Genomic DNA, 15,521 nt, shown 5'->3' with positions numbered 1-15,521 from the left:
CCGTCAGGACAGTGTTCTTTCTGCCGGGGCGGGAGTGAATGTGGAGTCCCACCCCCGTCAGGAAAGGGAGTCGATGTGGAATCCGACCCCGTCAAAAAGTGGCGTTTGGCTGGTTGTGTCACGTGACAAGACTGTGTGTGTGTGTGTGTGTGTGTGTGTGTGTGTGTGTGTTAACCCTTTGTCGACTGTAGACTTGGACTGACGTCAGGACAGAATTTGTCAGCAATAGTTTTAAAAAAAGAAAAAAAAAAAAAACTCAGTGCTGGTGAGTCCCAGACTGCTCAAAAGAGCTCTGAAATGCAGAGCTGGGCTAAAAATTTCCGGCTATGGCGGCACAGTTGGGGCTTTGATAGCAGCAGTGGCGCTGAGGTTCTGAGTTCTGCAGACACAGCAGCAGCAGAGGCTGTCTGTGCCCTGCGAGTGAGTTGTGAGAAGCTGGTGGTGAGTGCGGCGGCCTGCCGGTCCCGGAGTGGCCGTGAAGCCTGCCACACCTGGGGAGGGGCCGACTACAGCCGCCGTCCCTCCTTTGGCCCCCCCAGAGTCTACCCGCACTCCCTTGTGCCTGCCTGGCTGCGTGCTCCCTCCCCAAAGACAGTGCAGAGAGCACCGGGTGTCTATCAGGTAGTTAAATAGTTAAATTGCTGCCTCTGCCTGCCAGTGTTTGTTTGCCACTCCCAGGAGTTTACTGCGCGACACGGAGACTCTTCACATCAAAGGATCTGTTTTCAGCCTTTGCCTGCCTCCTGGGTGGGAGAAAGGCTCATTCTCCTGTCCCCTGTATCCTGTCTCTTGTAAACAGAAAAAAATTGTGTTCATTTTGAGATATCAGTGGTCTGGTGCAGCCAGATGATGTGAGAGCTGCACTCCCTTCTCTGCCCCGTGTGTTTTCTCTTCTCAGGCATCGCCCTGAGCTGCTAGCAGTGAATCTGTTTTAAGCTCCGGTGAGGGAGATATACAAGGTAAGGAGCACCTACGAGTCTAACTGCCAGGCTCTGATGAAGGATAGAGGTCTGCAAAGAAGAACTGAGAGCAAAGCTTCAGCAGACTCAAAAGAAATAGGTTAACAGTAAAAAGAGGTAAACTATGAAAAAAGTTAAGTGACAGAATATAGATGTAATAATTAGATAACATTCAAAGTAAGCAAAGACAAGAAAGAGATATATATAGATAGAAAGAGAGACATTATATGAGATCTCCATTGCAGTTAAGAAACAGGAGCAAAGAGAGATAAATGACAAAGACTAGAACCTAGCAAAGTGACACTTACTAATGATGCTGGCCACAAAAGTCAGGGAGACTAGAAAACTTAGTACCTGGCAACAGAAAAAAAAAGCTTTTGGCTAAAGATTAAAGTCTTCCCTAACAAAAAGAAGAAGAGGAGCCCCCCTCATGACCAAACCCTTCACCTGTTCGTGGCTAAAAGTAAAGAGACTGGTGGCCTACCTGTTGATGCAGCTAAAAAGAGACTGTGTTTCATATTCCTCCACTGACCAATGCAAAGCAAGTTTAAAAGGTTCCTGGACACTGCGGGTCTTTGTAGACTGTAGATTCCAAAAAGATAAACAGCCTTTCGTATAAGAAATAAAGAACAACCTTGGATGGCCTTAGATGCTATTGAGACTGCCCAAATAAATCGACTCTGAGACAAAACTTGGTACATGATCCAATTGTTTCCCTGACTGATGGACACATTATTAGAGCTTTTTGTTGACAGAACAAGTGACCTTTGCTTCCCCTGCTAACCTGCTGAGTCTTCACCTACTCATCACTGCTCTGACATTCTGGCAGAAGAAACTTCGGCTCAGAAGGCTGAACTCTTGGCACTAACCCAAGCCCTGCGGTTGGCTGAAGGCAGAGACATCAAAGACAAAGAAAAAATTCTGGCCCTCCTAGAAGCTCCTGAATGAGCCAGGTGAGTTGGGGTACCGGGTATCGGCTAAGAAAGCTCAGCTATGTCGCACCGAGGTGACCTACCTAGGGTACACCCTCCGGGAAGGAAAGCGGTGGCTCACCGAGGCCAGAAAAAAGACTGTGATGCTGATCCCAACCCCCACCACCCCGCGCCAAGTACGTGAGTTTCTGGGGACGGTGGGCTTTTGCAGACTCTGGACTAAAGAAAAGTCCCATTCACCTGGACTGAGGAACACCAAAAAGCCTTTGACAGCATAAAGGCAGCCTTGCTTGCAGCCCCCGCCCTGGCCTTGCCAGATTTGACTGAGCCTTTTATGAGCGGGCTGGAGTAGCCCGCGAGGTTTTGACTCAGACTCTGGGGCCCTGACAAGCTTACTCTGGGTCAGCATGTGACTATACCCACTACCAGAATTTGTTGCTGAATGATTGAGTAACTTTTGCTCCACCTGCCATCCTCAATCCTGCCACCTCCCCTTGGCGGATGACTCCACTCCTGTACATCAATGTGCTGATGAAACTGGAACAAGGAGAGATCTGACTGATCCGCCTTGGCCAGGTGTGCCTGCCTGGTACACGGATGGCAGCAGCTTTGTCACAGGATCAGCAGTAGCAGATGGAAAGCAGCTCATATCCATGGGGCCACCTACCAACAGAGGGGGCTACTTACCTCAGCAGGTAAAGATCAAATCAGCCTTGGCCTGAAAGTTTAAACTGGTACACGGATGGCAGTAGCCTCATGGTTAAAGGTAAGCGGAAGGCGGGGACAGCAGTGCAGCGGTGGACAAAAAGCAGGTGATCTAGGCCAGCAGCCTCCCTAAAGGGACTTCAGCCCAGAAAGCTGAACTTGTGGTTTTGATACAAGCTTTATAAATGACACTGACAGCAGGTATGCTTTTGCCACTGTATGGAACAATATACAAACAAAGAAAGCTGTTGACATCTGCAGAAAAAGACGTTCTCAATATGGATAAATGAGACTGCTCACATAGTCATCAAGAAGATTATTAAAGAAAATTTTTCCAAGGTTCAGAGTGCCAAAAGCAATAGTTGCCCAGGTAAGTCAGGGTGTGGCCAAGCATTTAGAGGTCAAATAAAAATTACATTGTGTGTATAGACCTCAGAGCTCAGGATAGATAAAAATTAGTTTAAAACTCTAAAACAGACCTTGACAAAATTAATCGTGGAGACTGGCACAGACTTGGTGTTCCTTCCCTATGCCCTATTTCTTGATTCAGTTTTACTCTGTTTAAGATCCTTTATGAAACTCCTATGCCCATTACTGTTTTAAATAATGTGTTTAAACCTATGTTGTTAATAATGCTCTGTATGCTAAGTTAAAAGGGCTTGCAGGTGGTACAGAAAAAAGTCTGGTCACAACTGGTTACAGTGAACGAGCTGGATACCCCAAGGACATCTTACCAGTTCCAGCCAGAGATCTGATCTACGTGCACCTGCATCATGCCCAGACCCTAACTAAATTAGTTATTGAAACTGGCGGTAAAGACTGGGTGACCCTCCTTCCTTTTGTGCTTCTCAGAGTCCGAAACACACCTGGACGTTTCGGTCTTACTTCTTTGACTGAGTCTAGCAGGATATTGGATCCCTGTGTTGACTCTTCCTCACCCTCTGCTCTGTTTACCCATTTAAAGGCCTTGGAGGTTGTCAGAACACAGATCTGGGACCAGATCAAAGAAGCTTATGCACCGGGGACTACAACAGTGCCCCACGGGTTCCAGGTTGGAGATTCGGTCCTCGTCAGACGACATTGAGCCGGCACTCTTGAGCCTCGGTGGAAAGGACCATATCTGGTACTGTTAACAACCTCAACGGCAGCAAGAAGGCTCCTAGCCAGGGTAGAGGCAACCATGAGGACAACTGGACGATGGCAACTACTGACAATCCTCTTGAACTTCGCTTGTGTCGCGGGTGCCACCCTAAGCTTGGAGAACCACAACCCTCATGCCCCAATTCAACAGTCCTGGGAGGTGCTTAATGGGGAGGGAAACGTTGTATGGGCAATCACGGCAGTCCTTCCCCCTTGGACTTGGTGGCCTGATCTCACCCCTGACATTTGTAAGTTAGCAGCAGGATCTCCCAATTGGGACCTCCCCGACCATACTGATCTTAGTAACCCACCCCCTGAACAGCGGTGTGTTCCAGGTGGAATAGGGAACACGTATGGGTGTTCAGGGCAGTTCTACCGAGCTAATCTTAGAGCTGCACAGTTTTATGTTTGCCCTGGTCAGGGTCAAAACAAAGAGCTTCAACAAAAATGTGGGGGGGCATCAGATTATTTTTGTGGTAAATGGACATGTGAAACAACAGGGGAGGCCTACTGGAAGCCTTCCTCTGCCTGGGACCTAATCACGGTTAAGCGAGGTAGTGGTTATGATAAGCCATATCAAGGAGAAAGAGATCCCCATAAATACCCAAACGATGGCGACCTCCATTATGTCCTGGATTCAGATGAGGCCGCCGTAGGAGCTTATGGGTGTGCTACTGAAAACAGCCCCCCAGGACCATGCAAAGGTAAATACTGCAACCCCCTACTTATAAAATTCACTGAAAAAGGGAAACAAAACCGCTTAAGTTGGCTTAAAGGAAATAAGTGGGGTTGGCGTGTATCCAGTCCACCGAGAGACCCTGGGTTCATTTTTACAATCAGGCTGACTGTGACAGAACAGGGTCCCCCAATAGTACCAGCTCCCCCACAAGTCCCGGCTGTACCAGCTCCACCAACTCCACAGCCCAGAACAGTGAGACCTTCCCTACCGACCTTAGTTTCCCCACCGCCCCTAGATACAGAAAGCCGTCTGGTCAGTCTAGTTCAAGGAGCTTTTTTGGTGTTGAATAGGACTAATCCTAATATGACTCAATCATGTTGGTTATGCTATGCCTCTAGGCCCCCTTATTATGAAGGAATTGCTCAGATCAGGACTTATAATACTACTTCAGATCATTCTCAATGCCTTTGGGGAGAAAACAGAAAGCTGACTCTGGAAGCAGTTTCAGGAAGTGGACTCTGTTTAGGCCAGGCGCCTCAGGATAAACGGCACCTTTGTAATCAGACCCAGAACATCCAGCCTAGCAAAAGTGGTCAGTATCTGGTGCCCCCCATAGACACAGTATGGGCTTGTAATACCGGTCTCACTCCTTGTGTATCTATATCTGTTTTTAATAGTTCCAAAGACTTCTGCATTTTAGTTCAGCTTATTCCTAGACTCCTGTATCATGATGATAGCTCCTTTTTAGACAAGTTTGATCATCGGGTCCGCTGGAAAAGAGAGCCCATTACCTTAACTCTGGCAGTACTTTTGGGATTGGGAGTAGCAGCGGGAGTAGGTACAGGGACCGCTGCCTTAATTCAGACCCCCCAATACTATGAAGAATTACGTACAGCTATGGATATTGATCTTAGAACTATAGAACAGTCTATAACTAAATTAGAAGAATCTTTAACTTCCCTGTCTGAAGTAGTGCTGCAAAATAGGAGGGGATTAGACTTATTATTCCTTAAAGATGGAGGACTTTGTGCTGCCCTAAAAGAAGAATGTTGTTTTTATGTTGATCATTCAGGAGTAATCAAAGACTCTATGGCCAGACTTAGAGAACGCCTAGATATGCGTAAAAGAGAGAGAGAAAGCCAACAAGGATGGTTCGAAAGCTGGTTTAATAAGTCCCCTTGGCTTACCACTCTCCTCTCCTCCATAGCAGGACCCTTAATTACACTTATGCTTTTGCTCACTTTCGGCCCCTGCATTCTTAATAAGTTAGTGGCTTTTATCAGAGAAAGAATAAATGCAGTGCAAGTTATGGTATTAAGGCAACAATATCAGGTCCTTCAGGAAGCCGGTACCCCGCTCTAAGATTAGAGCTTGTTACTAAAAGAAGGGGGGAATGAAAGAGGAAAATTACTGAACTTTTCAACTCGGAGTCCTACCCCTCCCATCTAGAGGTTGTTCCCGGAACACACCTGAACTTTTTACCTCAGAGTACATTCTTGAACTCTTCACCCCAGGGTCCGACCCCTCCCAAGTGAGAACGGTTCCAGGAGCATTTCTGAGATAAGGGTCTCCTGGAGCGAACTCAGTCCAACCCCTCCCAACTAAAGACTATGCCAAGAACATTTTTGAGATAGGGGCCTCCTGGTACTACCCCAGAATGTTCCAATAGATCGAGTACATTGCCAAAATATAGGACACGACCCCTTGGTGACGTAAAACTTGTACTTTTCCCCTTACCCTTCTCCTATAAAGGCCTGTGACAAGTCTGGGCCAATTGCCGAATCTCCTCTGCACCTTGCTGGCTGCATGAGTTTCGGCCCCAGATATCTGGTATATGTGCTTTTTATGTGCTTTCTTGTCATTGCTGTATTAAATCTTACTCTCTATACATCTTAAGTTCGGTCTCAGTGTCTTCTTGGGTGCGCGGCTGTCCCGAGGCTTGAGTGAGTGTCTCCCTTTGGGAGTCTTAGAGACTCTTAGAGTCTTTCAGTAACACTTACCAAGCAATTGAAAACATTTATAATAAAAACATTAATTATTTCAAGAAAGAAATTGAAAAAGATATAAGAAGACGGAAGGACATCATGTGCTGTTATATCAGTAGGATCAACATAATGAGAAGGCTGTTAAGCCAAAAGCAATCTCAAGTTTCAATGTAATCTTTAGCAAAATTCCAACAGAATACTTTACACGACTTAGAAGAATGCTCAACTTCATATGTAGAAATAAAAACCCAGTTAGATAAAACAAATTCTGTACAATAAAAGAAAATCCCTGGAACAACATTATGAACTAACCAGTACCCCGGAGCTCTTGACTCTAGCTGCATATGTATCAAAAGATGGTCTAGTCGGCCATCACTGGAAAGAGAGGCCCATTGAACTTGCAAACTTTATATGCCCCAGTACAGGGGAACACCAGGGCCAAAAAGTAGCAGTGGGTGGGAAGGGGAGTGGGGGGGAGGAGGGTATGGGGGACTTTTGGGTTAGCATTGGAAATGTAAATGAAGAAAATACCTAATAAAAAATATTTTAAAAAAAGAAAACCCCATTGTATTACTCGCCATGATTTCAATCTGTACTATAAAGCAATAATAACAAAAATACATTGTATTAGCTTAAGACAGGTTGGTTAATAGAGTTAAACAGAATACCCTGACTTATATATGTACACCTATGTACACCAGATTCCAGATAAAGACTTCAAAAATGTACAATTGTAAAACAGAAAGCATTTTCAACAAATGGTGACATCTCACTAATGCCAGTAATTATAAAATGCAAAAATTTGCATATCTACCATATAACATAAACCTCAGTTTCAGTTGGATCAAATATATTTCCATAAAACCAGAACCACTGAATCTATTAGGAGAGAAAGTTGGTCATAGCCTTGAATGCATTGAAACAGTAAACAACGTTCTGAACAGAACACCAATAACACTGTCACTGTACATTATCACAGTTAATAAAAGGAAACTCATGAAAATAAAAAGGTCTTGTAAGACAAAGGAAACATCAATATATCAAAACTGTAGTCTTCAGAATGCAAAAACTATTTTCACCAACTCTATGTCTTCCACATAACTGATATGCAAAATATTTAAAATACTTGAGAAAGTAGACATTAACAAACCAAATATTTCAGTTAAAATGCTGTATAGATTCAAACATAATTCTCACCAAAAATCTCCGATGTCTGTGAAACTTAAATAAATGTTCAACAATCAACAGGTTAATGCAAACCAAAATGAATCTGTGACTTCATCTTACCCATGTCTTTATGGCTAAGATCAGAAACAAGTTGACAGTTGATGTTGTTGAGGACCTGAAGAAAAGGGTACCTTCCTCCATTCATGGAAAACTTTTATAGTCACTTTGATTATAAAGGCCTCAACGACCAGTCATAACACTCCTGAACATATATCAAAAGTATTCACAAGTACCATAAGGACATTTGCTCAACTATGTTCTTTGCAAATTAATGCATAACAGCTAGAATCCAGAAGAAATCTAGATACCTCTCAATAAAAAAATGAATAAAAAAGTGAAAATTTTACACCGAGTTGTATTACTCAACTGTGTATAAATGACATAAAGGAGGAACATTTGTGTAAAGGCCCAGAAGTGGTATAGATTGCTTTTAAAATAGAACTATTTCCATTTTTTTCAAGGAACCACCAGATTGAGTTCCAAAGTGGTTTTACCAGCTAGCCGTCCCTCCAGCAATGGAGGAGTGTTTGTCTTTCTCCAAGCTCTAGCCAGCATCTGCTGTAGCCTGAGTATTTGATCTTGGCAATTCTGATTGGTGAGAGGTGGAATCTCAGGGTTGTTTTGATTTGCATTTCCCTGTTGACTAAGAATGTTGAACACCCTCAGGTGAATAGCTTTGTTTAGCTCTGTAACCCATTTTTAATAGGGTTATTTGGTTCTCTGGAGTCTAACTTGTTGTACTCTATATATTTTGGATATCAGCCTTCTATCTGATGAAGGATTGAGAAAGGTTTTTTCACAATCTGTGGTTTGCCATTTGTCTTATTGATATTGTTCTTTGCCTTACAGAAACTTTTCCATTTTGTGAGGTTCAATTTGTCAATTTTTGATCTTGAAGCATTAGCCATTAGTGTCATGTTCATGAAATTTTCCTCTGTGCCAGTGTGTTCAAGGTTCTTTCCTAATTTCTCTTGTATTTGATTCATACCTGGCTTTATGTGGAGGCCCTTGATCCACTTGGATTTGAGCTTTGTACAGGAGATAATGAGGGATCAACATGCATTCTTTTACATGCCAACCACCAGTTGAACAACCACCATTTGTTGAAAATTCTGTGTTTTTTTTTTTTCCACTGAATGATTTCGGCTTCTTTGTCAAAGATCAAGTGACCATAGGTGTATGGGCTCACTTCTGAGTCTGCAGGGTTTTTTTTTTTTCCTTTGATCTACCTGCCTATCCACATCAATATCATGTACTTTTTATCACTATTCCTCTGTTGTACAGCTTGAAGTCCAGGATGATGATTCCACCCAGAAGTTCTTCTATTGTTGAGAATGATTTTTGTTGTGCTGTTTTGTTGTTGTTGTTTACTTTTGTTTTCTTTTTAATCCAGATGAATTTGAGAATTGATCTTTCTATGTGTATGAAGAATTGAATTGGAATTTTGGTGGGGGTTGAATTTGCCTTGAGTAAGATGCCCATTTTTACTTACTAATCCTACCAATCCATGAGCATGGGAGATCTTTCCATCTTCTGTGGTCTTCTTCGATTTCTTTCTTCAGAGACTTGAATTTCGTGTTATAAAGATCTTTCACTTGCTTGGTTAGAGTCACATCAAGATATTTTATATTAGTTGTGACTGTTGTGAAGGATGTCTTCTCCATTATTCCTTTTTCAGCCCTTTTATCCTTTGAGTAGAGGGAGGCTACTGATGTGAGTTAATTTTATATCAAGCATATTTGTTGAAGTTGTTTATTTGCTACAAAAGTCATCTTGTGGATTTGTGGGCATGCTTATTCATACTATCATATCATCTGCAAATAGTGATACCTTGACTTCCTTCTTTCTAATTTGTATCCCTTTGATTATCATTTGTTGTCTAATTGCTCTGGCTAGAACTTTGAGTACTATATTGAATAGACAGCGGGAGACTGGGCAGCCTTGTCTTGTCCCTGATTTTTGTAGTATTGTTTCAAGATTCTCTCCATTTATTTTGATGTGGGCTGATGGTTTTCTGTATATTGCACTTATTGTATTTATGTATGCACATTGAATTCCTGATCCCTCCAACACTTTTAATGTGAAGGGGTGTTGTATTATAACAAAGGCTTTTTAAGCATCTGATGAGATGATCATGTGGGTTTTTTTCCCTTTGAGTTTGTTTACATAATGAATTATATTGATGGATTTCCTTATATTGAAACATCCCTGCATTTCTGGAATGAAGCCAACTTAATCTTGGGGAATTATGGTTTTGATGTGTTCTTGGATTCAGTTTGCAAGAATTTTATTGAGTATTTTTGCATTGATATTAATATGGGAAATTGATTTGAAATTTTCTTTCTTTATTGGGTCTTTGTGTGATTTAGGTATCAGTGTAACTGTGGCTTCAAAGAACATATTGGGTAAAATTCCTTCTATTTTATGGAATAGTTTTAGAAGTATTGGATAAGGTATTCTTTGAAGGTCTGATAGAATTCTGCACTAAACCTACTTGTTCCTGTTTTTGTTGTTGTTGTTGCTGTTGTTGTTGGGAGGCTTTTAAAGACTCCTTCTATTTCTTTAGAAACTATGGTACTGTTTAGATGCTTTATCTGATCTTGATTTAACTTTGGTACTTGGTATATGTGTAGAAAATCACCTCTTTTTTTTCTTTCTAGATATTCCAGTTTTGTCGAGTACAGGCTTTTGGAGTCAGATCTGCTTCACTATATTTATAGCAGTCTTATTTATAATAGTCAGAAGCTTGAAACAACCCAGATGTCCCCCAACAGAAGAATGGATACAGAAATCGTGGTACATTTATAAAAATGTAGTACAATCCAGCTATTAGAAACAAAGACTTTGTGATATTCTCATGCAAATGGATATCTTATGTGAGGTAAACCAAACACAAAAGAATATCCATAGTATGTATTCACTGATAATTGAGTTTTAGCCTGAAAACTCAGAATACCCATGATACACCCCAAAAATCATATGCAACTTAAGAATTAGAAAGAGCAGAGTGCAGATGCTTCAGTACATAATCACATGAGCGAGAAGGAGAGAGGGACCATGGATGGAGAGAGGGATTATGGAGGGAGAAAGGGGGCAGGAACAGGTATTGGAAGAGATAACACAGATGTACAGAGAATCAGGAAATTACACAGAAACATATAGCAGAGGAAGATGGGGATGCGGGGTAGCCACTAGAAAGTCATAGACTCTAAGGAAGTGAGAGATTCTTAGGAGCTAGTGATAATGAACTTAGCCAAAATACTCAAAAAAAAGGGAGATACAAACTGTAGAGACAATCTCCAGTAGAGAGGCACAACACCCAGTTGAGAGATGGTGCCACCTATGCATCTCAAAATTTAAACTTAGGAATACTCCTGTCCAAAGGAAATGCAGGGAAAAATTGGAACAGAGACTGAACAATAGGCCATCCAGAGACCACCTCACCTAGGGATACATCCCATCTGCAGCCATCAAACTTCCACAGTATTGCTGATGCCAAGAAGTACTTGCTGACAGGAGCCAGATATGGCTGTTTTCTGGGAGGTTCTCCCATCACATGACCAACACAGATACAGATACAGATACTTATACCCAACTGTCAGACTTAGCCATGGGACCTCATTGGAAAAGATAAGGAAAGGACTGAAAGAAGTGAAGGAGATTGCAACCCAATTATAAGAACAATATCAACTAACTGGACCACCGAGATTTCTGATAGGCTAAATCACCAACCAAAGTGTGGTCATGGAGGGAGTCAAATATACATATACATATATATATATATATATATATATATATATATATATATATATATATAATGTATGTATGTATATATATGTATATATATATATGAAGCAGAGGATGGTCATATCTAACATCACTGAGAAGGAAGGGAGGCTTCATGTTACAGTATAGGGTGATGCTAGAGGGGTGATGTGGGCATGGGTGAATGGGTGGATGAACACCCTCCTAGACACAAAGGTGGGGGGATGATTGGGGATGGGTTGGGGTGTTGGTGGAGGGGTAACCAGGAAGGGGGAGATCATTTGGAATGCGATCAAACAAAATGATTACAGAATGACAGAATGGAATTTGGAACTAGAAAAACTTATCCCTAGCATGGTTTCCCAGCCTCAGAAAGATGAACATGGCATGTTCCCACTTATAAGTGGACATGAGCTTTGAAGTACAGATTTTGACAAAGGAAGTAAGAAGGAGGACTAAATGAAAGATGCAAGGATGTTCACAATGTAACAAATATTAATGTCATATTTATATAAAGAACTTGCTTTTTTGTTTATTAGCATGTATTTTCACTTCCACTGTCCTGTTGGAATGTTATTTTGTGAATTTACATGATCTTAAACCAAAAACACTATACTTGTGTAATTAGGATATTTTTGGTTGTTTAATATTTACCCAATATCCGTGTAACTGGTAACATAACTAACAATATTTCACTGAAAAAGTTATAATTTAAAAATACCACTATATAATATAAATCAAATATTCAGACTTTGTTTTCTGTGTAAAACACTTTAGCTTGAAGTTCCAATGCTTGTCTTACTGTCGTTTATGCCTCCAAAGAATTAAAAAACACATAAATTAAGAACAAAAAACCATCTTGCCTTGAATTATTGCAAAATGAATTAATAAAAAAATCAGAGAATAAATTCAATTACACAAAGGTAAATTGAAACAGCAATGTTGATGTATATAGTTCTAGCCACACTAAAGCACACGATCATTTGTGTTCATTTTAATCATGATGCTTGTGCTTGTGCACAATGAATCACAGTGTGGAGAAAATTCACTGACCACTGTCAGAAATATCCATGTCAAATGGCTATGCACTCCTCCACTGTATTATAAAGGTTTAGTCAGGGGTTTGAACGAAGATTAGTAGATATTAATGTATGTCTGATCATATATCCTATCTGATCATATATCCTACAAAACTAAATATTGTTAAAATATGTTAAGTAAGGCAAATATATTTATCATACATGGTAAATAAAACAATCTGCAAATTCCATTTCCTTATTTCATATCGTGTTAAATAATCTGACAAGCCATTTCCAACTGTTTGCTTTTGATGTTCTGGGCACTTAAATCTGTTCTACTTCACGTGTGTTTTTGCAGTCAGATTGCTATCACTCATTATAGTGTCTGGAGAGACATGGGGCATAGGGCAAAGTGGTGCCTGGCATTGAGATACTGCACAAGAAAAGAAATGGGGAATCAAATACAGTGTCATTTCTTGCAAAACTGAAAATAATGAGTCCTTGAAATATGAACATGAAATATTTCACCTAGCTGTGAACTTTTGAATTATTCTGGACAGTATTAAATCTTATGACAAACTATGAAAAGATGTCTTCTCTACTTAAAATGTCTCATTTTTGAATTAGTTCCCTTCTGCACTGTCTTGACCTAATGCATTATCACCATACCAATTTGTTAGCAAAGTGTAGCAATGTATCATTCCTAAGAATCTACTTAGTCTTTCAGCAATTTTCTAGCAACTAACCACAAGCTGGACACTCATTGCCCATGTTTATTCCCCCACGGTAAGTTCAGAGTTCAATATGTGTTTTGTTTGTCCATTTCAGTTCTTTAGTTTATGTGTATACTACAGAGATAGAAATTTCAGCATGATACAAAATACACTTTATTTCTTTGAAAAAGTATTGTACATGGTTTTCTCTGAGTTCACCAAGGAAATTGAAATAAAATGTCTATTTAGATATTCTGTTCCTGCAGACTAAAAACTAAGGAGGAGCTCTCAGTGAACACAGTCTCATTGAATATTATTTTATGAATAAATCCTTGAAGTCAAGTTATGTATAATGGAATCATGTGGTTTAAATAGGTTATCTTTTAAAATCAAGTGATGTGAAAAATATTAGCTTTCAATTCCCTAGAAAATGTTAAGGATCCAAAATAAAAGTAAAGATATGTAGATTTCTAATTCTGCCATTATTGAACTCAAATTAGAGTCAGCTGACACAAGCAACACTGATCACTCTAGAACCTTTGCAGGGCTTCCAAAGTCACAGACTTCAAAGGCATTATCTGCTTTAACACAATCAGGTCTGGCATTCCCTAATTCTTTGAAGTGTGTGTCAGGCCACTACCAACAACCTTTCTAGTACATAACTGGCATGGTGTGCTCTCTGAGTCTGAGGAATGACAGGCAGCATGGGGAAAGGAGAACAAACTGCAACAATCAAATATTAAACATAAAACTATGCAATGTCACATTTTTCTTCTCACTTGAGAGGACAGAAAGAGGCACTAAGAAACCAAAATTAGAGAACTTGGTAGGGAATATATGGAGCCTCGTGATGAGAAATACTTGGGAAAATGTTAGAATACATATTTAAAGCAGGAGACAAGAATATGTAAAATTAGTTAATAGAAAGCACTTACCCCAAATAATTATCTGTGTCCATAGGAAAGTCTTTCCATTCTGTTGTTGGACTTATAAGTGAATTATGTAATATAGGAAAAAATGCACCAATGACCACAGTCCCATCATAATAGTGTATTGGGTATTTTGTATCAGTTGGGCAGATATCAGTTGCAATGATCCAGGTGAAAGTTGGCATGTTTAAAAACCAAAAGAAAATAAACTGAGAGAACAGCATATTAAGAGATGTTTCTGCCTATCTCTACACAAAGAATAAACAGGTTGAGAAAGAAATTAGGGAAACAACACCCTTCTCAATAGTCACGAATAATATAAAATATCTTGGCGTGACTCTAACTAAGGAAGTGAAAGATCTGTATAATAAAAACTTCAAGTCTCTGAAGAAAGAAATTCTAGAAGATCTCAGAAGATGGAAAGATCTCCCATGCTCATGGATTGGCAGGATCAGCATTGTAAAAATGGCTATCTTGCCAAAAGCAATCTACAGATTCAATGCAATCCCCATCAAAATTCCAAATCAATTCTTCAACGAATTAGAAAGTGCAATCTGCAAATTCATCTGGAATAACAAAAAACCTAGGATAGCAAAAACTCTTCTCAAGGATAAAAGAACCTCTGGTGGAATCACCATGCCGGACCTAAAGCTCTACTACAGAGCAATTGTGATAAAAACTGCATGGTACTGGTATAGTGACAGACAAATAGACCAATGGAATAGAATTGAAGACCCAGAAATGAACCCACACACCTACGGTCACTTGATCTTCGACAAGGGAGCTAAAAACATCCAGTGGAAGAAAGACAGCATTTTCAACAAATGGTGCTGGCACAACTGGTTGTTAACATGTAGAAGAATGCGAATCGATCCATTCCTATCTCCTTGTACTAAGGTCAAGTCTAAGTGGATCAAGGAACTTCACATAAAACCAGAGACACTGAAACTTATAGAGGAGAAAGTGGGGAAAAGCCTTGAAGATATGGGCACAGGGGAAAAATTCCTGAATCGAACAGTAATGGCTTGTGCTGTAAGATCGAGAATTGACAAGTGGGACCTCATGAAACTACAAAGCTTCTGCAAGGCTAAAGACACCATCAAAAAGACAAAAAAACCACCAACAGATTGGGAAAGGATCTTCACCTATCCTAAATCAGATAAGGGACTAATATCCAATATATATAAAGAACTCAAGAAGGTGGACTCCAGAAAGTCAAATAACCCCATTAAAAAATGGGGCTCAGAACTGAACAAAGAATTCTCACCTGAGGAATACCGAATGGCAGAGAAACACCTGAAAAAATGTTCAACATCCTTAATCATCAGGGAAATGCAAATCAAAACAACCCTGAGATTCCACCTCACACCAGTCAGAATGGCTAAGATCAAAAATTCAGGTGACAGCAGATGCTGGCGAGGATGTGGAGAAAGAGGAACACTCCTCCATTGTTGGTGGGATTGCAAGC

The 15,521-nt window shown here is 40.5% G+C and overlaps 1 protein-coding gene across 1 annotated transcript in view; it reads right to left on the bottom strand.

Moving 5' to 3' along the window:
- Positions 1-14,288, bottom strand: part of LOC110288296 (vomeronasal type-2 receptor 116-like) — a 72,017-nt gene extending 57,729 nt beyond the window's left edge. The window contains exon 1 of the mRNA XM_085842953.1: positions 14,060-14,288. Coding sequence (XP_085699079.1) covers positions 14,060-14,277 — 218 coding nt within the window. The 5' untranslated portion in view covers positions 14,278-14,288. The remainder of the gene's footprint in view (positions 1-14,059) is intronic.
- Positions 14,289-15,521: the final 1,233 nt, after the last annotated feature.

Source organism: Mus caroli, unplaced genomic scaffold (genome assembly GCF_978045245.1).
Source record: "Mus caroli unplaced genomic scaffold, Mus_caroli_1 scaffold_9, whole genome shotgun sequence".
NCBI lineage: Eukaryota > Metazoa > Chordata > Mammalia > Rodentia > Muridae > Mus > Mus caroli.
This window is presented reverse-complemented; position numbering and strand designations above follow the sequence as displayed.